The sequence below is a fragment of the Lycium ferocissimum genome, chromosome 7 (genome assembly GCF_029784015.1).
Source record: "Lycium ferocissimum isolate CSIRO_LF1 chromosome 7, AGI_CSIRO_Lferr_CH_V1, whole genome shotgun sequence".
Classification (NCBI taxonomy): Eukaryota; Viridiplantae; Streptophyta; class Magnoliopsida; order Solanales; family Solanaceae; genus Lycium; species Lycium ferocissimum.
The window spans coordinates 23,010,814-23,038,017 of NC_081348.1; the positions used below are offsets into that span (position 1 = coordinate 23,010,814).

Genomic DNA, 27,204 nt, shown 5'->3' on the forward strand with positions numbered 1-27,204 from the left:
TGAAAAACTCAATAAACTTTATGTATGTACAAGTTTTCCTACTTTAAGACTTGTCGCGATATAGACTTACTGAGTCGTAGTAACGAGGCTTGAAGTACAGTAGAGCAAGAATCTTGTATAAAAGAACCTTTGCTCGATTCTATTTTTCATTGAAATTAATTCGCACGTTTTATATACAAATAATTGACATTTTATGTTGTGTGTCTTTAAAAAATAATACTTAAATTTCACTCGTTTTGATTTTGGGCCAGATCATGCACATGACTACCGATTTGGTAGTCTTTTAATTCCCTGAAGTTTGTATCCTTGTTTATATAAGGACTAGTGAAATTGCCGCGCTTCGCGCTGTTTAAGAGACGTCAGACGATTTATGAAAAAATATTTAATCGAGATAAAAGATTTTTTTTTATATGTATATGCGTACAAAATATAATTTTATAAGTAAATTAAATCACAATTTCTTTTATCGGAATTATAGCTAAGAGTGTGAGTCCTGAAAGACAAAAAATAGTCTGAAATATTTCTTAAAATAGATTAAAAAAAATCAATTAAATATGCATTCCAATTAAAATTTCTAAGCAAAGATGTGGTTGAAGAGTAGATACGCATCAAACTTTTCTCTCTGTTTATGCAATATCATATTTCCAATTAAGATACCCCAAGCCTATTTGTTTCAATAACATAGAATAATCAATATTCATTTACCGTAATTGCAAAAAGTTTAGTTATCGTCATAAAATAATTAAAAAGAAAATCACGAATAAAGGAGGAGAGTGACAATACCATTTGTATACTTAGCCTCTATACAAAATTTTATTGTTTGTTAGTTCCGGTCAGTTGTTAATCCCTCATATATTGTATCCAATTGATAATTTACCTGGACTTGTTCCCGTTATTCACACTACTCAAATGCTTATCACCACTTGTAAATCAAAGAAAATGGAGAAATTTTTCACTTTCAAATATGTCAAGATTTGGAAAGAGAAAAATATCAAAGAGTATATATATACACACACATACCAAAAGCATTTTTGTATAAATTTAATTGATATCTTTATCCTTGCCTTTAGGCCTCTACTCAAATCTTCATTGATGCTAGCAATTGTTCACCAAACAACTCTTCAAAAAGACACCGAAAGGATAACTTTTTATAATACCAAAAACAAAAGGCAAATACACTAAAATAGAAGGAAAATAAGAAAAAATTGATAATACGAAAACAAAGACAAAAATTCAGAAATTAATTAGAGAAGCAATAACAATAATTGTCCATACATAAGAAAAACTTTGAGAAAAGATCATAAGATCCTCTAGAACTATGTATAACCATGAAGTACTCTTGAGTAAATCGAATTACTTTGATTCACGTACGAAAATTTGTCAATAAAACTATACACTAAAAAATTTAAAATTACCTGATAAAAAGTAATATGTGAGTTTTCACCAAGCTTAGTAAGTAAGTTGTTGGAGCCTTGTGTCTAAACCTATATCATTGAATTAAGTGCCAGAATTTGAAGAAGTCAGCAGGCGAGGAGGCCGTTTTAGGCTTCAAACTCTAAAATATAAAAGCATGACCACACAAATGCATAAAATAAGAAAGGGAAAATTGGGTGAAGAAAGTAGAAAGTACATACAGAGAAGGAGGAGTAAGTGGTTAAAGTTGAGAAAGGCATTGATGAAAAATAAAATGAACATACGTGTTCATGCTTTTTTCTTGAACAAAATGGTTATAAAAAGACCATACATGTAAACGGAGGGATTGAAATGAGAGCCCTAAATTAGGAGGACAACAATTCAACCAAAGTTGAACCATGCTCAATTATGAGCATTACCATTTTCTTGGCTCCATTTGTATAGTCACTGTTGAATTTGTATGTATTGACTATTCAATAGTCACGTCGCAAATGCAAGTAAGCTTTAGCTAAAAGTTAAAACGGTTGGTTCTTGTGTGAAGAGGTGCAATATTAATACCACAACATTAATAGCTATTAATAAATGTTAATTATGGCGAAGGGGAAGAGATAATTGAAATGAGTTTTTGGTAGGAAAAATTTCAAGTCGTACAACATCAATGTATATTAATGAAATATTAACATTAATTATAGGGAAAGGGGAGAGATAATGTAGTCTTTTAGCCCTTTTTAACATAAGTTGAAGGAAGATAATGAAGGAGAAATTGCCAAAAAAGGAGAAAAAAGATAAATAGGTTTCTTGGAGAGGTGTAATATGCTCCGTTTACTGCTCAACATGGATATAGATTTTAAGAATATTTTTTTTGGGAATTTAATTGCAATCAATGTTGTCTTTCATAACCTTCAGGCCCACGACTTGGTATTTGTGTTTAACTCGAGGATTAATTTACCTTTCATTTTCTTGGTCTAATTCTCTAACTCGGAGAATTCAATTCAATAACAAATTGTCGCGGTTTTCTTCTCTAAATTTGACTTGCATACCTTGAGTTCTCCATAATCTCATTAGCTATGACCTCTCTTTGAAGGGCAGCTACGAATACTTCTATGATTCCAAGAGACCGCATCAACACATGGTAAGATCTTTGACTTTTTTTTTTTTTTTTGATAATTATATTTACTTTTGATTTAAATCTAAAGGGAATTTATAGTTGAAAGCATCAACGTAGCTTGAGTGAAAAAGACCATTAAGAATGAATATCCACCATAACGACTTGAAGCGTAATTGACCCTCATGCTGACTTGAAGTGTCGTGGCATGTGCAGTCCATCATGCTGAAATGAAGTGTCGTGTTGTTGGCATCGATATCATTAGTTGGGTCATAGCATTTCATGCAAAAATGGCGTGTTGTCTAGCCTCCAAAATCGTTTCCCTTTTTAGGTTTTCAAGATAGCTCAAATGGGGAAAATTTTAAAATGTGCTTTATACAACTGACATGAGTTGTGCTAGGCTCTTTTTTGTGGACTCAAAATTTGTGGACCCAAAAATGTAAGATATGGGTCCACTTCTTTATCTCACAAAAAAGAGTCTCACACAACTAATATCAGTTGTGTGGGGCACATAGTAAAACTTTTCGCTCAAATGGTATCAATGTCACCAAGAAAATGCAAGTGTGTCCACATGGTTGGTGAGGAAACACTTGGTGCATTCCTCACTGTGGCTCGACAAGAAAGATATTAAAAGTACTTTTGTTTTTGCAGTCTTGACGAGAGTACCTTATAAAGCATTATCCTCTTGTTGTTTGAAGAGTAAAACACATGGAACATCCTGGTTTGTAGTTGCTCGAAAACATACATGGCGAATTCTCCATCCCAACTTTGGTGAAGAAGTAAATGAAACACTTCTTCTTGCAGTTTGACACAAAAGAACTAAGATGAAACGTCTCCTCCCCGCGGCTCAACTCAAAGGCTTGACCGCTATACAATATAAAAATTAGTACTAGATTTTATGTGTCGAATTTCATCTACATAAATCCAAAACCAAATGGCTCCTAAGCAAAGTAGAATATGCAGTCCGCTTCACTAGTTGCAATCTTGTCTGTTATTTTTTTTTAATGATTATTATTATGGTGTTCGGGATGAGTTTGTGTATACCTTGACTAATTTTATGGAGTACCTGCTACTAGATGGAAAAAATCACCAAATATTTTTTTCGCCTTTACTGAGAATTAAACTCAAGGCATCATTATTCTCCACCACTTCATTGACTAAGATAAATAGTATCTTGATTATTTAGATCACTAATCAACTAAATAGAAATTAAGCGATTAACCTATCAGACTAACGTAAACAAAAAAAACTGTTAACAAGATTACACATGTATTAAAGTAAGTTACAAAATAACTAAAAATTTAGTTTCAAATGAAATGAAGTGGGATATAAGGAGTATATATATGTGAGTGAAACATTTATAGGGAAGTAATTTTACAAAGAGTGATGTTATTGTTATAGGTAAATGATATTATAGAGAGGTAGAATACAATAAAAAATAAATTTCAATTTTTTAATCTATCATATTGAAATGCTATTGTATTATAATTTTTTTTAAAAAGAGTTTAAGTTATATGCACTTTCAGCGTAAGAAATTTGTGTATCATAAAGTTATCTTTGTATGTTATACCAAATAATATATCTTATTTTTAAGATTATAAATTTCGTATTTATAGAAGGCTTACATGTAGATTCTGATAGTGTAAAACAATCAAAATTGCCCCTGCTTACGGCAAGGAAATTTTTGAGCATGAAACATAACAGAGTAAAAAAATAATCCATTTCTAATAGTTTGTATATTTGACCCTGTTCCCTTTAAAATAACAAAAACAATACATATACTAGAGCTCGTTTGGATTGGCTTATAAGTTGCTGAAAACAGTTTATAAGTTGTTTTTAGCTTTTTTGAGTGTTTGGTTGGCCAGCTTATGCCTATTTTGTGCTTAGTAAGTCCAAAAAAATAATTGGACCTTTTAACTTAGCTTATCTAAAGTAGCTTATAAACTGAAAACAGCTTATAAGCCAAAAAAAAAAAAGTTGGCCAAATAAATTGAGCTACTCTAATTTTTTTTTTTTGATTTATAAGCTATTTTCAGCTTATAAGCTGCTTTTTTTAAGTTCATCCAAATAGGCTGTTAGTGCCAACAAAAACGCTCAATCTGAGCAACGGGTTGTAATTGTTATTGAGTAATGCCCAATGAGTCCAAAAGAGATCCCATCGGACAACCTTTTCCTATCATTGAAACATCACATTTCTTGTGAAATGCTCTTTCATTTGCCCAAAGGGAAAAACAAAACAAAATAAGTTTTGCCAACAAAAGGACGCAACACACAGGTACTGGATTAGGATTCAAAAAGTCCAATACTAGTACACATTATTCAAATACAAGTAATTACGCAACTCAACAAATAAGCCCCCTATTTTTATTTGTTCAACATTCAAAGCACTCCATTGATCACCTTTTTAATCTCACTTTCACTGCTTTATCCTTATCAAAAACATCCAAGCCCCACATAGAAAGGTGTGCCGTAATCAGTGTATAACTATATAAAAATTTATTAGCCGTAGAATGATTATATATCAAGGTGTAGTAGTAGGAGTTGCAATGGGGAGAAATCCATCATTAATCAGAGCAGAACAACAGCCTCCTATGCCATCAGATCTCACCACTATACTCCGCAGCGGCACCGCCTCCCTTCGCCGCCGTGACCTTGTCTTCGTCGTCAATCCCCGAGGTTTTGTTCCTTTTCCAATTTTTCTATTTTTTTTTTTTTGGATAAGGGAGAAATAATGAGTTTGTTCCCTCTTCTATTCTCCATTTAAATACTCTTTCCGTCCCAATTTAACTGTCTTAGTTTGACTGCGCACGGAGTTTAATAAACAAAAATAGACTTTTGAACGTTCTGGTCTTAAATAGAATAGGTGTGTAGTCCTTTAAATGTTGTGATCATAAACTTGCAAGTAGAATGTTGGAATTGGATAACTTACTCTTTTTAGGAAAGACCAAAAAGGAAAGTAATACACTTCAATTGGGACAGAGTAGTTGACAAGTCAGGTTTTCAACTTGTGACGTGTGCCTACTTACTACACAATTCGCATTGAATCCCCAAATCTCTTTTTCATAGTTAGATCATAAGTGGTCTCTTTATTTTATATTGGAATGAAATAGGCCGAGGTATTTGGGATTTAAGGTGTTGATTGACATATGCTTAATGAGCTTGAATAGAACTGAATTTGTTTAAAGGAATTGTTGATTGATATTTTTCTTGGTTTTATTGGAGCAGGAGCTAATGGAACTACGGGTCAGCAATGGAAGAAGCTACTTCCTTATGTTAGGTCTCGCTTGGGTAATGACTGTAACGTGAGTTTTCCCAACTTATGTTTTTCTTTGCTATTTCAATATTAAAGTTTCTAAATTTTGATAGAAACTTTGCAATGTTTATTTTATTGGTTTTATGAATGTATGGCATTTTCTTATGAATTTGATGTTTCATTGTTTTGTCCAATATGTTAAGGCAGATTTTCTGAAGTTATAACTTTGTAATTGCTCACAAGGCAGAGCTTTTCTTTATTGTCTACCCTTTTTGAAAGTGAATTCCCTCATTTCGTGTCATCCATGGTTGCTTTTGGCGGAATTTCATTGTTATGATGCTGAGAGATCCTTCCATTTAATCGATGAATTGAGAATGTTCATATGAAGTCAACTTTAACATACAGTAGTGGTCAATACTCACAAACGGACAAAAGTTTTTACCAAAAGTCAAGGCTTTAAAAATGAATACAATGGGGGAAGCACATTTGGTAACATCTCACATTTGCATGTACGAGCATCCAAAAGATCCTCAAATTCTCAGGAATTCCATTCTAGGTATCATAATATTTGTGCCATGATATTCTGCAACAGCTTCTTTAACTACTCCCTTATAATTTGCTGGAATCAAAATTTATTTTTGTCGTCTGGTAAGCTGATGAGTTTTGCCCATACTCAGCCAAACTAAATGCCGTTTGAATTTGTTTTTTTCTTTTGGTAAGTGTAGGTGCTGTTTGAAGTTATAATTGCGATAGTCTGTTATAAGAGCTACATGGGCCTTCTCCAGTATAGAGGACCATATAAACAAACCATAAGTTTTCTGATGAAATGTATGTAAATTTCTAGTCAAGTTTCATAAACAATGATACCCATCTTTTCTATTAAGTTGTTAGGATCAGAAAGTGAAAATAGCTAGTGGGTGCAAATTACTGCCTTCCACCCCAAAGATATTATGTTATTGCCCTTTTCGCTGTCCCAAAATTGTGTTCGCTATCTGTATCAACATAAGACTGTGTATTCTCCCAGTAAATAACCTAACATTTGTCAGCCTGTACTTATTCTCAATGCTGAATTGAATATGGTGGGAGTATTGTATAAGTTGATTTCTGCAAAAAAATTCAACTGGTAGGATAATATACCCATCCTACATGGAATAGATCCACGTGCTGTAACTTGAATTGGAAAAATGTCTAATGCGATGACGCTGCTCTTGTAGATGTTACTGTAGTTCTTTGTTAATGATTGTTTAGGTGAAAAGTTCTCTCTATTTTTGACCAGATATGCGAATCTTTAACTTCAGGTCCTTCTCATGCCATTGACATAACAAGAGAGGTAAACACCTAAACATCTCTGATTTAAGCTAGTATCAGGTGGAATGCAGAAACTTTTATCTCAATTGTACTGTCAGGCTATCCGTGAAGGAGCTGATGCTGTAATTGCAGTTGGTGGGGATGGAACTCTTCATGAGGTGCATCCTGTTTCTTTCTTGAAATCTTAAATCTCTTCTTTCTGCTTTCACACATCTCCATAAGTACATGTAGGTAGCACAAAAAAGGAAAAGGAGTGGGCGGGGCTCGTGTTTGGATATCGGTTAAATTTCTATATTTGTTTTTCCTTATTTGCCTCTGAGCCTCTCTAGGGCTTTGTACAAAGGTTGAGCCAACCTAAAGACACTCAGATAAGAAGAAAAATTAATAACTCGCATTTCTTCTAGTAGCCTTGAACTGCTACCTAGTTAAAATATGCTAAGATAACAATTAAAGAGCAAGTGAAATAGTGCTCATGTAAGGTTTTCTCTGTTTAAAGGTAGACTCATCTGCCATTATGGGTGGCTGGTCGTAAATCATCATTTTGGCATAGTCATAAAATTTCCTTAGTACTTTTTCCTTGAAATTGATCTTACTGTTGGCTTTTCCTTGTTGCAACTTCCGTGGCAACCAGCAGATACTATAGCTCAAACAGGATTCATGTTTTCTTTTCTGTTGGCACATGATATCCATGCTTGCTGTTAAGTTTTGGCTCAATTGATTAACACTCGTGATTTTCAGGTTGTTAATGGCTTCTTCTGCAGTGGAAAACCTGTTTGTAATCATGATATGGACTCCAGCCATTCAACTGCTCTTGGCGTGAGTCATCATTGTTTACATCAAATTGAAAACATTGTCTTGAGATATTGTGAAGTTCATTTTGTGTGTTAATTGCATTGCAAACTGCCTGGTATCAATTACCACGTGAAGATACCTTAATGGTGTCCTTTCTTAACAGATAATCCCCTTAGGTACCGGATCTGACTTTGCCAGGACGCTTGGCTGGTAACTGGAACTTCTGCTGTTTTTGTAGCTTCATTTTTTGTCATTCCTTACATAGATTATCAATATTTATAGACGGTCTTGCTTTTCATCAGGAAAAATGATCCTCATGACGCCATAGAACGCATTGCTAAAGGTACTTGGCACAAGGACTCCATCTCTTGTTGCAAAAAAGTCTGATTTGAAACATTCCTTCTTAACCCAAAAAAGCGGATAAAAGGAGATATCCTACTCTATAATAACGGCTTCAGTATTTCTATCCTTCGTCCTTCTCCTTCCTTTGCTGAAGAAAGTCTGATTTAGGTGTTTTGTAGGGCTGAAATCCAAAATTGATGCTGGATGCATAGCTGGAGAAATTGGAGAACCCCATTATTTCATCAATGTTGCTGATATTCATCTGTAAGGACAGTTTCTGGAAATTCCTAAGTCTAAGGTTATGTTTGACATTTGGTGATGGGATGGGAAGGGAATCCGCAATCCTGGCTCCGTTCCCGCTCCACTATTATTAGGATTGGTAATTCCTAATTCCATTGCTCCCAAACCCTCATAAAATCGCGATTCTTGTTAAGGTGCAAGTGAGGTGCTAATTCCTAGGAAAATTATACAGGTTAGTCGTGTCCCTATTTTCCCCTTGTGTTTACCCCTTCAAAGCATTGAGTCTTCACCAAAATTAGGCATTGAATGAAAAGATTAGACAGGCTCGTCACGTCCTCTACGTTCTCTGAATCTAGTCCGTTCTGTCCCCTTGTATTTACCCCTTCAAGGCATTGAGTCTTCACCAGAATTAGGCATTGTATGAAAGGGGAACTGATTCTAGCATCTAGCAAATTATAGGGAAGAAACTAAAATTACTCACTTTGTTGCCTTCATTCCATTCTCATTGAGTAGTCTTATTCTTGTTTGCCGCTTCTGATCAGGAAATACATTTGATTGAACCTCATAATTCACTTAATGTTTTGCAGAAGTGCAAAAGCAGGTTATTATGCATCAAGGTACAAGAAATTTGGAAACTTATGTTATGTTATTGGTGCTTTGCAAGCTTTCTTTCGGCACCATAACCAAGATCTAAGGATCAAGGTGAGTTTGGTTTACCTACTGGGATTGGGTATCTCCCAACTATTCTAAGGATAACGAGGGGGCGGTTCATTTTGCTATGCATAGTCGATATATTAGTCAGTCTTTCTGCTTTGTTTGTCCTTACTTACAGTAGAAAAACATGATGGTCATCTAGGTTGATGAGGGTGAATGGGAAGTATGTTCCCAAGTAACTGCTCTTTGCATTGGGAATGCAAAATATTTTGGTGGCGGAATGAAGATTACACCAAATGCCAATCCCTCAAGCGGGGATTATGAGGTGGAATAAAATTTCACTTTCCCTGTTCTTGGTCATTATTTTCAACATCACTGTTTTCCAGGAACTGCTTAGGTATGACTTACTATGACTCATTACTCTATGTGCAGGTCGTCATTCTGCAGGACTTCAAGTGGTATGATTTCGTTCTCAAAGGGCATAAGCTGTACAAAGGGACACACTTATCAGTGAAAAATGTATCTTCACGAAGGTATACCACCATTGCTTCAGAAAGAAAAAAAATCAGTTTTCATCTCTTCAAATTCATATTGTAAATTCCAAGTTGCCCCATTTCCGAAACTACATTAGTGCAACGATGCATGTTGTATCTTCAAAAGAAGTCAGTTTAGACATAGTTGCTGATTTTTGTTTCAGCTATTCAAAAAGTAATGCATTTATGATCTTTGTTTTTCTAATAATACCTCTAGTGTTGGAGGTTTCCCAGGTCGATCATACTGCAATATCCATTAGAACCTCAAAGATCTCACTTTAAGGGTTATGTGTGTGTTTGGACTTGTATCACGACTCTCATCTGTGACTGGGCTGCTTTTTCTTCTCTTCATCTATGTTTTCCTGTGAAGCACTCCATGCAAAAAAAATTCTTTGTCAAAGCATAAAAGCCAAGGAGTATAAATTCGGCCTCTTTTCTTAATTTGTACATGATTCGTTTGACATGTGAGACACTTGAAATGAACTGCTTATAATCTACTTAGCTTAGTTTTTGTTTATGAGATTCCTCATCAGTTTTTATTTGTCGTTGCAGGGCGCGTTCAATTGAAATTGAAGAGATTGGCAGCAGTGGCTCCATATATGTGCAGTCTGATGGAGAATTCTTAGGATTCCTACCTAGGAAGTTTTCCATACTACCTGGTGTTATTGAATTGATTTGTTAATCCCTAGTCTTTTTTCTTTTTAGACATGATTTTGGAAATTCTTATATTAATTGGTTTCTGTACTTCATTTTGGAGGCAAAGTGGTAATTTTCATTTTCTAAGCCCATAGTTGCGCAAGATTGAACCCACTGGAAATGCTAGATTTGAACTTGCCTTGTTAGTACTTCATTGTCCTTTTCTGCACGACTTCAAGTTATAACAATTCGGGCCGCAAATTGTAGAAGAACTTCAAATTAGAGCTTTAAATTTTGGGCATGATATTGTATGTCTAAAACGTAAATCAAGATTTTATGAACTCTTCTGACATGCTCTTAGGGGTCGTTCGGTTACCCGAATTATTACAAATCGTTTTGGTATTAAATTTTGCATTATTGTGAAGTTTTTATGGCTTTTTATTGCTTTCGTATATTAATAATACTCCGTATACATATTTGTCCTACGAACTTAGTATTATTTTTCATAAACTTTAATGTGGAATGACAATACACATCAGTAATACCTGCTTAACACAAATGAAAAGGGGAGTCCTTTATATGGTAACTTGTTTTTTTTTTTTTTTTAAAAGGTCACTAGGCTTTTTGTCACCTAGTGACTATTTTATTAATAATCAAAAAGGAACTAAACAAAACCAGATAGTGTCTGCAAATAAGAAAGAGAAAAGCAAAATAAGAAAGACAAAAGCAAAATAAGAAAGCTAGCTAAATCTACTATTTTTTTGAGTGCAAACGTCGAGATGACCCATTGTTTCCGTTTGTGATTATCACGCTAGGTGATTCGAGACGTGGATCCGTAACGCCTTGCGGTGAATCAATCAAGGTTTGTTTCTTGTTCTTCACTTTTGCTATTGTTGATTGCACTTTTCTTCCGCATTTGTTTGATTGACAATGTGTAGCTTCAAAAATCGCTTTATCCATCCGCTTATTGCTTTGTATTTTCGGTATTGACCATCATCCGTGTTCTTCATTTGAATCGCTTGTGAATTGTTGACATTTATTCCAAAGTACCCTTTGTGAGATACTTGCAATTTGCGATATTTGTATTTCGGGTTTCTAAATATGCAATGTTGAGAGTCTTGTTCGCCCTTTCTTTATTCCTTGAAAATGTGTTGTGAGGTTTTTCCATCATTTTCTCGTCCAACGTAATGAACACCCTGTGTGCCGATACCACACAATGAACAAACAATAGGGGAAAAACCATAGAGATGAAACCCGCAAAACGAACACACATATTAGATTAAAATGGACCTCCATTCCCTTATTCATTTTGAGAACTTTGATCCCGTTTCTGTTCTCCTCCCTTTATCCTTCCTCTTGAAACTTTGTATTCTCGTCCGTACATTATCTCTTTTCGATAGGTAAGGAATACTACTCTTTAGCTTCTTCCCAAGCCCATCTCATGAAGTTATTTCAGCAATGTACTTCCTCTATCCGCAGCCAAGTTAGCTCGCAAGTTTGTTATGAGTGATCACAATTGTTCTTCTTTACGATTCTCCATATTTCCTCCATTATACTAATGATTTAGGACAATTCCATTATATTCTTCATCTGTAGAGTCGGCCTCCACAACCATTTGAGGAATATCCATCCTATCCATACACTTAAGAGCTTGACGGAATAAATGCCATCCTTCATTCTAAGCTTGAGCATCAGTTTCCCTCGAATTTCTTATACAATAACTCCATGAACTTTTGCACGGATTTCCTCTAGATGCCCATCAATGTTGCACTTTATCCACCCTGTGTCTGGAGGTTTCCATTGAATTTGAATCATCTTTATATGTGGGGAATATGCATGCAAGGCCTTAATCAGATCAAACCAGCTATAAGGAGAATACCTAAAGTTTTTCCTTGTAGTTTTCATGAACAAGGTTAAAGTATGCATAATCCGGTATTTCGTACTTATAAAAAGACACTTTTCCTCCTTATTTTGTTCCTCCTCTTCCATAATTCCCACACTATAATTCACGGGTACAATTTGGTATATTTTCCGATATGTTGATTCGCTCTTGCATGGATATCACTTGAGATAATTGTACCCGTTATATTGAAACTAGCGAGGACCAGTAAAAGTATTTAGATTGCTTGAGCCATATTCGAATTTAAGAATATGTGCTATAGTCTCTCTGGGCTATCTCACAACAACCGCATCCGGACGCAAATTGGAAACCCCACTTTTTCAAAGTATCATGTGGCAACTTGGATTTAGAGCTTCCATAAAAGAAACCTATCTTTATAGGTAACCTTTGATCCACATATAATCATATAGTTTATTAGATCTCTTCTTTGTCTTACCACTTGATACGCAACTACAGAAAGTACCTCTTGTGTCCCATGCTTTATCTACTTGCTCCTCTAGGGTGGTCGTTCGTAAAATGTGAGTTTCATTAGGTACCAATTCCCTTAGCTTCTCCTCCTTCCATCTTCCTCCCTCCGTACTTCTTTAACTAATACTACAAAGAAAATCACAAGGGTAATTAGGAGGCATATTATGAACTAAGGCTCCTTTTATTAAAAAGAAATAGAATTGCCACCAAATATCCGATCAATAGCATCCCTACACTGTAGCATTTTTTTCCACACATATGTTCCTCCTTTCCATGGTGCTAAGACTGCATTATTCGTCTTCAAGTATTTGTTACTCATGTAAGTTCTCCATAGAGATTGCTTTGTTCTAAAGTTCCACCATAGCTTGGCAAACAAAGCTTTAGACAAATCCTGTAAGCACTTAAATCCCATTCCACCCTGTCTTACATATTTGTTTGCTTCGAACTTCCCACAGAATTACTCCGTGTTAAAGCAAATAGCCTATGTATTTGAGCAAAAACCCCTGAAGGAGGATCACAATGATAGTAAGTCGAAGAACGTGATTAATAAGAGTAGTTCTTCCCCAATTGACAATAGTTTCCCGGTCCAAGAATTTAACCTATTCGGATCTTTCAATTATCTCCTTAAATCAATTCTCCTCCTCCCATGATAAATAGGTACTCCAAGATAAATAAAAGGGAACTCGTACAAAATGATGCAAATACACAACACTCTTTTCTTTGTTAATCTTTTTTTCACTAATCTTTTCATATTCTGCCAAGGTGTGACAAGCTTCAAAGTTTGGGGTTGTGTAGAAGTGAAAATAATAGTATCATTTATGCCAAATGATTAAGATATGGACTCCATTTTGGCATTCCATATCCTACATACCCTTCCTTCAAGACTATTTAATGCTCTTGTCATCGCTAAGATGAATAAAGTAGAGATAGTAGGATCCCCCTTGCTTCCTCTCGAGGATTTAAAGAAACCCCGGGCTCGTCCATTGATCAAAATTGAGTACCAATTATTTGAGAGAATCGTATACCATGTCTATCAACATTTCTCCAAACCCCATTTTCCTAAGCACTTTTGTTAGAAAAAGCGGGACACTTATCATATGCCTTTGCCATATCCGGTTTAATACCGTATTTGTTTACCTTTATTCTTATCTCATGAACTATTTCTTGTACAAGAATGGTCGAGGTGAAATTAGTTGTGGAAGTAATTTCACCAATCTCTCATGAATAATTTACCCGAGAACACTTTATTGATAAAATTACTAAGGCTAATTGGTCTTAGATCGGAACAAAAAAAGAATACCGGTGTTAGTGCTAGTAACATATTTGGAAGCTCATGCCTACAGAAGAATGAATGCATTGATATCCTTAGCAATAATATTCCATGTCGCCCGAAAGAATTTTCCGGTATACCCGTCCGGACCCCCCGCACCGTTAGCATTTAAACCAAATACCGCATTTTTTATCTCATTCTCTCCAGAAACTCATGAATCTCTTTTGGTCTTCGTTATCATTTTTGGAATATCTTCGAAGTTTTTATTGAACCGATTCTCGAAAGAAATTAATAGCTTATATCTCTTCTCTATCCAACCACACTCCATTCTGGTTTTGAATTCTAGTAATTTGCAATTTCTTATCTTTCCTTACGCTCGTCTCCATCCATAAACAAGATTTTGTTTATTTTAATGAGATTTGTCCTTTTAACCTTTCCCTAGTAGGACTCTCTTCAAACTCTTGTTCATAAACTTTAACCCACTTTTCCAACGTAGCTATCCATTTAAAAATATCCCCAAATGTATCTCTACTCCATTTAGACAATACTTTACTCAATTTTTTTTGCTATGAAAAATATAGAAAGGATCGTAACCATGATACCCTGTCCAATTATTTCTCACAACATCTAGGAAAGAAGGATGCTCAGTCCAGAAATTTAAAAATCTGAAAGATTTCTTAATTACTCTACTATCCTCCTTACAAGTGATTAGTAAAGGAGAATGGTCAGATCCTTGCTCGATAAGGTGTTCAACTTCACAATTAGGATATAACTCCCGAAAACCCTTGAGTAAACAAGTATAAACGAAAAGTGACATATATTAATACATTGATTGAAGTCTTTACTTCCACAATGGGACTTCAAGCCCTCCAAATTTCTCACATTCATCTACTATCACATTAAAATCCTCTCCAACAAGCCAAGGCGATTAATGTTACAAGATATATGGTATAAATCATTCCACAATGTCATCCTTGTTGCTCTGTCTGTGCTAGATGGTTATAGTGACGGATCATCTAACCTCCTGTATCCTCTTCTACAAATAACCATATCTTTCCATTAATATTATGCCATACCATTGCCATTCCCACCCATAATTTGTACATCTCAATATGCTCGATATGCGAAAAGGTTCCGTTAATGCAATAAAAATTGAACTTTCTGCATGTAACATCACCACTCTTTCAAAAGAGTGTTACCGTATCTAATATTCCATACGAGTGCACTATTCATTGAGAACATTTACGATTTTCCTTGTTTTGTACACCCCATATTTGTTGAGGGCACACTTTTTCCTTGTCCGTTTTTGTTTGCCTCTTTTTTGTTTTTTAATAGGTGCCTTGGTGATATGTTCTCAATTGTTCCGACATGATCTTCTACCTCATCATCATCACCAATGTCAATGTTGTTGTTGCAAGCGAAGTTTACGGGATTTTTGGATATTACCAGTTGATTTATCTCCTTTGTACCTTCCACTTTGCCTAATTGTTCCTCGTTGTTGTTGTGTTCAGTGGCAGTCTGCAGTAAGTTCTCCACCATTTCTTCATTTGATGACAACCTTTCTGTTTTCTTTTCAGGTGGTGCATGATTATTTTCACTTATATTTTCAACACCCTTTTCGCCCATCACAACTATCATCAGGGGGTTTGTCCGGAACTTTATTCAGATCAACATCGTGTATTACTTTCTCCTTCTCGTGGTTATTTTCTACTATCATTGTTTCCATTGCATCTTTAGGTGGAGCACTGATCCTTTCTTTCTGAATATGTTGTGTCTGAGAATTATCCTTGTCATTGTTCTTCCTCTTATCATCATTTTGGAATTTACGCCCATATTCTCCACCCCGTTGTATCTTAAAACGCTAATTTCCTCATTGATTTCTTTGTTCGATTGTCTCATTGGTGCCTCTGCCTTCCTCGTTGTCCTCTTTGCTACCCTTTTTACTATTTGAACTAGATCGATCAATCGGCATTCTTGGGTCTTACCAAACGAGGCTTCCACCCATTGTTTCTAGCTCGTCCTCTTTTCTTCTTGTCAGAACTATTTCAATGGATTGAATAGGTGATGATTGTTTTGTTGATTATTAAAGACCTCCTCCTTATTCAAGATTTTCTTCTTCTTGTTTTGTACCACATTCCATTCCATCTAGCATTGTTTGAATATGGAACAATCTTAACAGTTTTATCATGCTCCTTTTTGTGCTCCTTATTTTGCTTATGATTAGTCTCCTTATGCTCATTGTTTTGCTTTTGAAACACCGAGAACATTTGTAGTATGCCTTTGGATCTTCTTTTTTGGGCCTAAATGCTGGATGAACAACCCTGAACAACCATTCACATCATGTCCTTGTAATTTACAATTTTGTAATATTTGGGAAGATAATCGTATTGTATTCTTTGCCATTTCGACTTTATCTCCCCGGTTCCTCATCTACACAACTTATATGTATTCTCTTTGGCAACTCCTTTAATAAATTAACTTCTCCACTTTCACACGAGCACAACTTGGTCTAGTTTGGTTTTTGGTAGCTTTATCAACCACCAATGGTGTGCCCTTTTGCCCGAGCCATTGAGAACATCGATTCTTTATCAAAGAGATTGGTAGGTAATCCAGGAAAGAGATCCATAGCAATTGTTGTTTCCTCCTCCATTAAACCATGGATCCTATATAAGAAACCGTAATGTGGATATACTATTCCTCTGAGTTGTAATTCAAAAGCACCTGATGTAAGTGCTGCATAGTCCTCCATTAATGATAACCGAACCAATATGTGCCTCTCTTCTAATAATCCAATAGTGCATCGACCTTTTATCCCTCAATTGAATTGGAAGGATATTTTGCAATTCGTGTAAATTAGGACGACCATATGAGAATTTGCTATTATATTTTAAATTTTGACGTCGCGCGAATTCATCAAACTCCTTCTTTGTCCACGCAATCGTAGGTTAATGCAAATACGTGATTGGTTTAAGATTGAAATCTTCTACTATTTTAGAAGGTTGTATATGATCTGGTGTAGTGTTTGGTAAAGTAAAGGGCAAACCGACCATAGGTGGAGGTGTTTGGCTGTGATGGCCATGAATCGTTTAGTTTTTGTGGTTTTTATTTGATTGTTTTGGAAGAGAGAGAAAGAGAGCCCCTTTTGAGGTGTTATTAGAACTTCCTTTATTCACTTTTGGTAACTTGTTTAGGGAAGTATCTTAGGGAAGTATCTTATTGTTATATCTCATATATTTCTAGCAACATTTGTAGTATAGATTTAAAAGTTATATTGTAGTGCTTTAGAATATTTTTTTTAATCCAATATGTATTTGTATATCTCATACTCTCGCATGTCTCATTTCAAATTCTCTTAAATTTTTTATTTGAGATAATTAAAAAAAAAAATGATATAATTGATTTATTTTGATTACTGATTAGGGATAATTCTTTTCTAGTCGCATAATAAGATTGCATCATAAAAGTAATAAATAATCCATCAACGTAAAATGAACAGCAATTTTTTTTTCTAAAGTCCATTCATTTTGTGGCCTCCTTTAATTTTTTTGGCCAAACCCATCGACAACCTCTTGTGGTCGTCAAGATTTTTCACTTAGACACTTCAACTAAATCTTGTTCCATTAAGTAGGGTTCGACTTAATCATTTAGATACTTTTTGACTCGACAACTTGGGTGAATTGCACACTAAACAGGCGCATGAAGACCTTAAATTTTACGATTTTTTATTTTTTTAATCTTTTCTTCTTCCTTCTCTCCTTACAACAAGTTTTATTTTAGATTTTTTAAATTACTTTTCTTTTCTTCTTCTTTTTCATTTTTTTTCAAATAATTTTTATTTCTCTATCATAGATATCACCATTTTGTTAGAGTAAAAAACCTATTTCCCTATTTTCAATGGAGTCAAACAAGATGGTGAATCAAATTCTTTGCTACACGAAAGAGGTGATGAAGAAGAAAGAATCATGGCTGTATTGAAGAAGTTCTTAGAATTTGTTCTTTGGATCCTGTTGGAAATAATAATTCAAAATTATATGAAATCAAAATTAGTTAGGATTTGATATTTTAATTCATATCTAGTTAGGATTTATACTCAAATTAATATAGGAATACGTAGGTTTCTTACTATTATAAATAGGGATGCTACTAGCTATTTTCATAACGAAAGATATAATAAGAGAAAACAAGAGAGACTGTGGAGATTGCAGAGAGCGTTTAGACATTCATAAAGTTTATCAATAAAATATTCTCCTTCAGACCCAAATATGAAAGAACTTTGTAAAGTATTAATTGTAACCAAAGAAATCTTCATGATTCATAAAGTTATGCTCTCTTTTATAATTATTTTTGGTATATATGCCACATGTCTTCATTAAATTTACCGTTTGATACGTTATAGGCGGATGTGTTACACTCACTCCATATATTTGACTAATCATATAAAAAGTATCTCCATCATATAGTTTAAGGTTGTCTAAATGGAACAAGATTTAATAGAGCGTTCACGTGAATTATCTTGACCATGGGTTTGGCCAAATTTTTTTTTCTGAGGTCAGTATTTAGTGAGAACAGAGATATTTTCTAAGGCAAACCGTGAGACGAACAATTTTTTAATTTCAAGTTCCAGCTACCAACTTTTCTTTGCTATGGCGACTTTTACTTCTTTTGCTTCCATTAGAATTCCCAATCTCCAACCCGGCAACCAACATTCAATTTTCGGGCCAAATGGTAGTAAGAAAATACATAGTAAATTGTTACGATGCAATGTTGAAAACTCAACAAGTAACTCATCCAACAATACTAGTACTAGCACTAGCAGCCAAGATTCTGAGTCTGAAAATTTGCTGCTCAAAATGGCTTGGTATAGTTCTGAGTTCCTTGGTATTGCTGCATCATTTTTCCGTTCTCCGAAGGGTACTGAAGCTTCTTCAGAGGGGAATTTGGAACTAGAAGCTGATGGGTGTGGACTTGTTGATCGTGCCCTTGTGGTTGATACCATTAAAGATGACTTCCAAAGATCCTACTTTGTTACAGGTATTTTCTTGAAGATAATTAACTAACATTTTCAACGAATCAGTCAGACTTAATTCGGGATTAGTTGGGATTGGCTATATTAATCTTTTATATATCTAAAGAATTCTCATTTCTTGTAGTGCTCATACTATTTGGATCAAGTTGGTTTGTTCAGTATTATTAGGGATTAAGAACTTTTGAAGATTTTGTCGGTAGCTGCTGGGAAGGAAGAAAATCTTGAAATAAGTTCCACGCTCTATCTACTGAGAAGAATAATCAGTGATAGTGAAATTGCTAATTGATCCAAGTTTTGAAGGCCATTACAGATAAGCAGCAAGAATAACAGTCAGTATAGTGAAAAAATGCGTATTTTATATATATATATATGAAAAAATGCTTATTTTAGAGAGTTGAGGTGTTTTGATCAAAGCTTATAGGAAAAAATAAGTGTTCTTGAGTAGTAATAGAAGCTGTTTTTCAGGAGCTGAAAAAAAACTTTTTCCCATAAGCACTTTTGGAACCTTCGACGAGTACAAATTGTTGTAATATAGGCAAAAGTGCTTTCAAATTGATTAGCCAAACACAAATTGCTAATCTCCAAAAGTAATTTTCGGAAAACACATTTGACAAAATAAGCAGATTCTGGAAAACTTGGCCAAACATGCTATAAGCCTAATGCTAAAGCAGAAATAATGCTTACAAAGGTGGCATACACAGAGCTCCATCCATAGTTAAGTTGCAAAAAATTGTAACAGAACTTGATAATTTCCTGTTTATAAGATTCACATTTAAGTATTGACACTTGGAAATCCAATTAGCTGAAAGTCTTTTTCTATCTTATTCTTCAGGAAACCTGACCCTTAATGCATATGAAGAGAACTGTGAATTTGCGGATCCAGCAGGTTCCTTCAAAGGGCTTAGTCGGTTTAAAAGGAACTGTACTAATTTTGGTTACCTTGTTGAAACATCAAATATGAAACTCATGAAGTGGGAGGACTTTGAGGTTAGCTCCCAATTGATTCGGCTAGCAATAAAAAATTATTTCTTCTGATGAGATGAATTTCTTGCTTAATTTTGATGTTTACCTGTGCACGTGTTTGTAAATATAGGAGAAGGCGATTGGTCATTGGCGTTTCAGTTGCATACTGTCATTTCCATGGAAGCCCATTCTTTCAGGTTTGTGAAATCATGTCACTGCTTCTACATCTATTGAATTGTTTGGTTCTAGTCGTTGCCCTTAACTCTGCATTATATTTTATTGCAGCAACCGGTTATACAGAATACTATTTCGATGAGAAATCTGGTAAAGTATGCAGGCATATAGAGCATTGGAATGTACCAAAAATGGCTCTTCTGAAGCAAATCCTAAGGCCTGGTAAGGGAAAAAAACCCAGCGGATGAAGTAACAGCTAATGACCCTGTGAACTACAAGCCTCAAACTGGCTCAAAAACACGACTTGAACACAAATATAAACAGTACCAATACACTAGATTTATACTTTTAAGGGGAGAAAGGTCAGTTATGTGAGTGGTGTCAAAAAAGAAGGAAGGATGAGAAGAAAAGACTCCTGGAACATGTGCTCTAGCGCATTAAAAGGTCAATACAAAATGTTGGAGAAGTGGGGATAAATTTTTCTTGCAGCATCTCACATCCAATATAAGCTTTGGCATTGAGAGAACTCTGGAGTCTCCCTTTCTGTGTTAAGTTGGTCACATATATCATCACATATGTTGAATGAACTAGGCATTTGGTACATGTTAAAAACAAGTGTTAAGTATCTGAAACAAATGTGTAGCGTTTTAAGTGTATGTATATATTGTTTAAGTCAGTTCAACAGATTTTCACATAAGACTATGCTGGTTCATGAGGAAAATAGAGAGAATTAGACGTGTTCTCCCGTATATTCTGAATCTCGGCATTCTCTTTAGAATAGAAGGAGGTTCTATTAATATGTTCAGGTGATAGAACAGTGAAGTTTTCATTGAAAAACTTCTTTCAGTGTAAGTTTATGTGAAATCAGATCTTGCATTCTTTCTTGTATTCTTTCTTTTGAAGTACATCAAAATTAGGAGCTCACCTGAAGCATTGTGTTAGATTGTTTTATACAAAGCAATATATGTAATCTGGAGCTCCTTTCTGTATTCAGACAAAAAAGAAAAAGATAAAAAAGACTCGACTGGAAAGATGGGGGAGACTACAAATAATGACATGAATGGATCACTAGGAAGAGAGTGAAGAATCCTCTTTAGTCTGTTTCACTACAATTAGATGGTTTCACCATCTTTGCATTCACCCACATCTACTAATAGAGTGTCATTCCTGCTTGTTGGCAAAACTCTGCAACAATTTCTTCTTGGAGACTGCTTGAAAACATCCACAAAAACAAATGTATCAGCACATATCATAATGACAATCTATGTTGCTTGGACTCTACGAAAAATTGTCGGGCGTGTGTCGGATCCTTTAGAAGTAATACATTTTTGCAGGCTTCGACACGGATGTAACGACATTTTTGAAGAGTTCGAACAATACAGGTGACAATATAGCTATTCAACAAGATCAGAGCTGAAACATTTACCTTGTCCCATAAATTTGGATCAGGCTTCTTGTACACTTCCATGCGGCGTATCTCGGATGGATCAGCTATACTCCACTTGCACTTCCGTCCGGGGGCCCCGTCGTACACGTATACGCTTGTGGTGTGATTGGTTGTCGCATATGCATTGGACAACAAGTAGAAAAATGGTCTTTGGCAGCCATTGTTATGATATGGCCTTACGTTGAATGTGAAGGAATATTCATCACCAGTACCATACCAATCGTTGAAAGTTGTAATGGGCCTTTCTATTTCACGGGCTGGTAAGATGCCCCTATTTATCTGGACCAAATAGCCCCATGAGACAGAAATGGTCCATCTCCTGGGCCTATCATAACATATGGACTGTTGCATGAGCCCAGCTGAGTCCAGTTTTATGGGTTTGTTGAGGCGTCTCAGGGCTTCAACTCGGCTTAGTTTGGGGAAGATGGGCTGGATTTTATCAAGATGATGAAGTGAAATCAGTGGTGCAACTGGATGGGCTGAGAGCAGGCCCATAACACTACCATGTAGATCAAACTGTTCCAGATAAACAGCGTCATACAGTTAAATTATCAAATAAAAATCTGAATTATATTAAAAAGAAAAATATAATTACTACTGCAAAATAATTGGAAATATTTTTCTTGAATTGTACTAAAAAGCTAATAAAACAATCAAGATACTATACAAGAGACATGTCTAACAAAGAGAAGCATGGACATGCCTTTTCTTTTGGTACTACATGACATGCTAAACTCTATGTGCCAAAAAGGTTGAACATGCTTAAACTCTAGGCCGTGGATTCATAAGCACAAGAACATATTAAACTTTAAGCAAATAAAGTTATAAATTGATTATGCATGTAAAGTAAATCATAGTGAAATTGATACCACGAGATCAAACAAAGAAATATTAAATTTTAAAATTTCATTCTCTTAGGTGTGTGGTTTAGCTTAACTTCTTACCTAATCATATCTCTATTAATTACTTAAGTGATGCTTAACTTTTTGGTCTATTTGTTTTTTTTTTCCATGACTAACACCCTTCTTTAAATTCTTTTTTGTTATTGTTGAACTTATATTGGCTAAGTCCTTCCTAGCTAAGTACTTTCGGATTATAAAAGTATAAGTAGGTTAATAAGAGAGCAAAGCTGATATAAAATACGTTTACAGAAAAGTGTTTAGTTGAACTACCAGTATGTCTAGTCCAAATTATTATAACTATGGAAAATAATTTCAGAAATGAGAAGGGACATGTCCTTGAAAAGTAGATAATTGTAGGCCACCCACCCCAGTTGGGGAAGTGGTTTAGTATTGAGGATTGGATATCATAAGGGTCCTAGCCCTCTCTCAAGCGGCCAAGACAACCTACCAATTCTAATTCACTTTAACAATTAAAGATAAGATTAGATAATTCTTACTTTTATATGACTTTTGCAGCACATTCTTTGACTAATGATATGCAGTCTGAACATTATTATATGTTAGTTATACGGAAGACACCCTTTTACAAAATCTGGCTTAATTAATGCTATGCACAATAGCTGAAATGGTCTCGAATGACTAACAAAAAGGTATAATCATATGTGAATTCAAGATTTAAAGTTATTTAGTTTGTGAGGCTATTTTTTTTCTTTCATGCACATACACACGCGCACACACTAAATCATATATAATTTGAGCTGAAAATAATAATGAATTAAGTTGAGCCTACATAATCCGTTCTAAATTTTTAGTTCTGAAATTCACTTTTACTCCAATAGATTTTTTCTTAATTCTTGCCGTGTTTTATGTAGATAGTAGGTCACCCTTATTATACATGAGTTTAGCCTGATTGTATTTCGATAACACCACTGATTTATTTTTATGCCACATCTTCGGTAAACATCAAACCTATCTTACCGGAAAACCACCATAAATTGACTATGATTAGTTACTTCCTTTTTTCTACGAAATTGATTCTACATGTGCTAAAAACTAGCCAGTGTATTTTCTCACTTTTGATCTCTAAAAAACTGTAGTGTCCCATTTTCCATTTTTTACTTTCTTTTTCGTTTTCCTTTAATTATACTAAATGGTATTAGACAATTTTGTGTTCTAGCCTTTGGCATTTTTTTTCTTTTCTTTTTGTCCTTTATCCAATTATAAAATATTTACAAGTAATTTCTATTATAAGCGTTAATATTAACCTGCTTAGGTCAAACACTATACTAATAGTAGTATAAAAAAATCTTTTTACATCACAATGTCACATCAGTGTTACATGTCTTAAACTATATTTATTTGTTATTTCAGGAAATAAATATGCTGTCCGCTAATTAAGGGTTTATATAATACCGCTTGTTTGATTCTATTTACTAAATTAAACAAAGGTCATGGTACTAAATTACCTAATTAAGAAGCAGGACCAAAAATCGATTTAAGATAAACTAACATGCACAGAACTCATTAAAAAAAAAAAAAAAAAGAAGAAGAAGAAGAAAGAACAAACCTGGTGAAATCCAACTTCTTTAGTGAGAGGAACTCCAAGTTCAGCCATACAAGCTTGAATCCTATCATCTGATCCATACAAATGTGGATACTTTTGTAAACATTTATCTTGCATTTTCTCAATAGCCTTTGCCAATGGATAACTAATAGCAAAACCTCCACCTCCATAAGCCATATTATAAGAAAACTCATGATTTTGCCAATGTGTTTCCGATACACTCCCTATGTAATAAAATTGGTTATGATCATATTTCCTCAATACCCTAACCAAATTTTCAGGCACGAAAAACGTATCGTCGTCCCCCATCACGAACCACCTCACCTTCTCCGAATCCGCTCTTAATGTTTCCGATACGATTCGGGATATACGAATCCCCGATCGATCGCCTTTTTTATTCGTGTACCTAAATCTTGACGTGTCACTTGAAATCTTGATTTGTGGGAGAGAAGTACTTGTAATATTAGTAGAATTATTACTCGTGCTTTGATTCTTCGACATGATCATAGGCTTGTCTAACCATACAAATCCTCGCATTTTATCCGGCTTCCACCATAATTTTACGTACTCGTTTCGATATTTCCATGTGGCTCGTGATGATCCAATGCCAAAAACAATATGGTGGAGCTGAGTTTTTTCTGGGGCTTTTTGGATAGTGTTTGAGTGTTTTTCTTCGTTAATTCTAATAAAAGTATCTAAAGGTAAAAGGGTGGACTTGAATGACGGGTTTAAACAAATTAGGGAGTAAAAAACGTATAGAAGACAAAAGAAGAAGATGAAAGTGATCGTGATTCTTGGAAGAACTCTTCTGAAAGAGTTCCTCACATTATTGGTTTCTGCCCAAATAAAGGTAACCACGTGATCTTGTGGTCTGATTTTCATTGTTTGTCCTTTTTGAGATGTAACAAAATCAAAGACCGAAAAAAAAAGTATTTGTTCCTAGTAAAGAACAAAGTGACACTTCCTCTGCAAAAGCTCAAAATTTCCCCCAATGCTATATATTTGGAGTTTCTTTTTTCTGTGGGGGGGGTGGCGGTGGAGTAGAAGAAAAGAGGATGGAAAATATTGGAGAAATTAGGACTATCTGATAGTTTCAATCTGATACAGACTCTTAAGTCTTAACACGGACTCTTAAGTCTTAACACCTTTTTGAAGACTTATAGAAGCTTGATACAAGTAAACAACCTTTTTTTGGTTGGTTTAATCATTGATTCGAGTGTGCATAAAAAATAGGTTTTCTTTTCAAGATAATAATCTTGCAAAATAAGGTAAACTAATTGTGGTAGATATCTGTGTTGATATATATAGAAGGGACAAGATTAGTTGATATAGAAGGAAAAAGAATATAATGTTATTATTAGACCTTATAGATATATCTTAACGTATGTCTCTTTTCAGATTTACACCCTATCTTATTTTATTTAAAGAATCTGTATTTTTGCAAAATGATGTTTTTTTTTCATTTTTTTCTTTAAAATAGGAAAGATTATTAGTGCAAATCATTATATCCCTAAGGTCTTGTTCAATATAACAAATTATCAATAATAAGTAGATATTACAAAGAGGATATACTATTAATTTATTGGAGTTACTTCTTTGGGTAGTGGATTTGGTTTGTTAATTTGGAAATTCTTTCACTTTTTTTTTTTTTTTTTTTGTATATAATAATTTTTTTTGATCCTGTGAATGGTAAGCGGGAATTCAAGAAGCTAAAATGAGTAATCAATAGAATCTTGAAAGCATTTTAGGAATAAAATATACACTTGCCCAATAAATGCATAGCTCTTTACTTTCTTTGTGGATGGAATATGCTGAATAAAGTAATTCTGACGATGTATTAGCCTTCAAGAATCTTTTCTTTTATATATTTCTTTTATATATAACCAATCTCTTGCTAATCGAATAGGGTTTTTACCTTAAACATAATCATCTCATAATTGAAAATCTTTAATAAGTATTAGTTAATTGGGGAGATTTTCATTGCATCATTCTTGCTCCGTTTTCGACTTCTTACGGTTTACAACATGTTTCACCCTATCTCTCTTTTGTCGCACAACTCCGTTATGTTAGTTTTTTTCTTCCTATTTTGATTGAATTAAAATATTTCTTTCCCTTTAATCTTGTTCTAAACTGCTATGATATGGTAAACTTCCCTTAATTTTCTTTTATCAAATCAAATATTTCAACCATTTCCCCTGCAAGGACATATGTTGTTACCTATTGTATAGTATTATGTTATCACTTTAGATATGATATTTATTTTAAGGCTTATTTTAATTGTTACTTAAATTTTATTATATCATATTGTTTTATCCATTATTAGGTAAAGATAAAAAGTGTTATTTTACATAATCACCGATTTAGTGTTTATTGTTACCTTATTTTTTTCTATTCTTGCCCTTATTATTTAGTAATTCTAATTTACTCTTTACTTTTTTTTTTTTTTCCATCATATTCAATACCGTATCCTATTCTTCTTTACGATATTATAAGGTTATTCTTTAATTGTTGGTGTGGCAGTATGAAACGAAGAAAAACGATTCAATCATGGGTGACTCATCAAGGCCAAAGCCACTAAAGCATCTGTTGTTTTAGGTCCTCATGAGTGAAAGGTCCCCAAAACATTATTATTATTATTATATAACAGTTATTTGTATGTATTTATAGTTTATATCTTTGTAGGTAAAAAAAATCAGTATCGTTTATCTTATTATATAACTTAGGAAAGGATATTTCAGGTTAATAAAATGTCAACCATTTGTTGAAATACAATACCGTTATTCTTGTTGTCTAAATCTTTTTGGTAGATATTAAGTAGTTTAATTCAAAGTTCAAAAATACAAACCAAATTCTATTGTCATTTCATTAAAATTTAAAAAATTAAAAAGAAAATTTACTATATTCCTAATGTCATGACTATATAAGGAAATAATGAACTTTTCTAAATATTAATTGTAATTTTGTAATATATATATAGTAATTTTCTAGTAGTTATAAGCAGACTTTTGTTGAAAAAATAAAATTAATTGTGACTTGAGATATTGAAATAAAACCTTGATAATATAGAAGAAGATTCAATTCATTCCTATGTCAGTGTACGAGAAAATTATAATTTTTATATTAAACTTGAAAATTATATTTAATTCTATATAATATAGAATTTTTCTAATTATCATAAATAAAATATTTTTCCTTTAAAAAAAAATTTAGTTTG

The 27,204-nt window shown here is 34.1% G+C and overlaps 3 protein-coding genes across 4 annotated transcripts; 2 read left to right on the forward strand and 1 right to left on the reverse strand.

Moving 5' to 3' along the window:
• Positions 1-4,910: 4,910 nt before the first annotated feature.
• On the forward strand, positions 4,911-10,485 carry LOC132063866 (sphingoid long-chain bases kinase 2, mitochondrial). Of its 2 annotated transcripts, XM_059456597.1 has the most exons (12): positions 4,911-5,194; positions 5,744-5,820; positions 7,048-7,101; positions 7,178-7,237; positions 7,818-7,895; positions 8,035-8,081; positions 8,174-8,214; positions 8,393-8,477; positions 9,041-9,155; positions 9,310-9,432; positions 9,540-9,640; positions 10,193-10,485. In XM_059456597.1, exons 1-12 carry the CDS (start codon positions 5,029-5,031, stop codon positions 10,320-10,322), a joined length of 1,077 nt encoding a protein of 358 aa, XP_059312580.1. In that variant the 5' UTR covers positions 4,911-5,028; the 3' UTR covers positions 10,323-10,485. The 2 variants fall into 2 exon arrangements, with proteins under 2 accessions (XP_059312580.1, XP_059312581.1); XM_059456598.1 differs by lacking the exons at positions 4,911-5,194; positions 5,744-5,820 and adding an exon at positions 6,527-6,599 and having other exon boundaries at positions 7,070-7,101.
• Positions 10,486-18,445: 7,960 nt separating this feature from the next.
• On the forward strand, positions 18,446-20,963 carry LOC132063868 (uncharacterized). Its single transcript, XM_059456600.1, has 4 exons — positions 18,446-18,945; positions 19,773-19,927; positions 20,034-20,100; positions 20,189-20,963. The coding sequence occupies exons 1-4, from the start codon at positions 18,558-18,560 to the stop codon at positions 20,323-20,325; spliced, it is 747 nt and encodes a 248-aa protein (XP_059312583.1). The 5' UTR covers positions 18,446-18,557; the 3' UTR covers positions 20,326-20,963.
• LOC132063867 (uncharacterized) lies at positions 20,849-25,239 on the reverse strand. Its single transcript, XM_059456599.1, has 3 exons — positions 23,994-25,239; positions 21,504-22,040; positions 20,849-21,285 (listed from the first exon to the last, which is right to left on the reverse strand). Exons 1-3 carry the CDS (start codon positions 24,870-24,872, stop codon positions 21,190-21,192), a joined length of 1,512 nt encoding a protein of 503 aa, XP_059312582.1. The 5' UTR covers positions 24,873-25,239; the 3' UTR covers positions 20,849-21,189.
• Between the last annotated feature and the right edge of the window lie 1,965 nt (positions 25,240-27,204).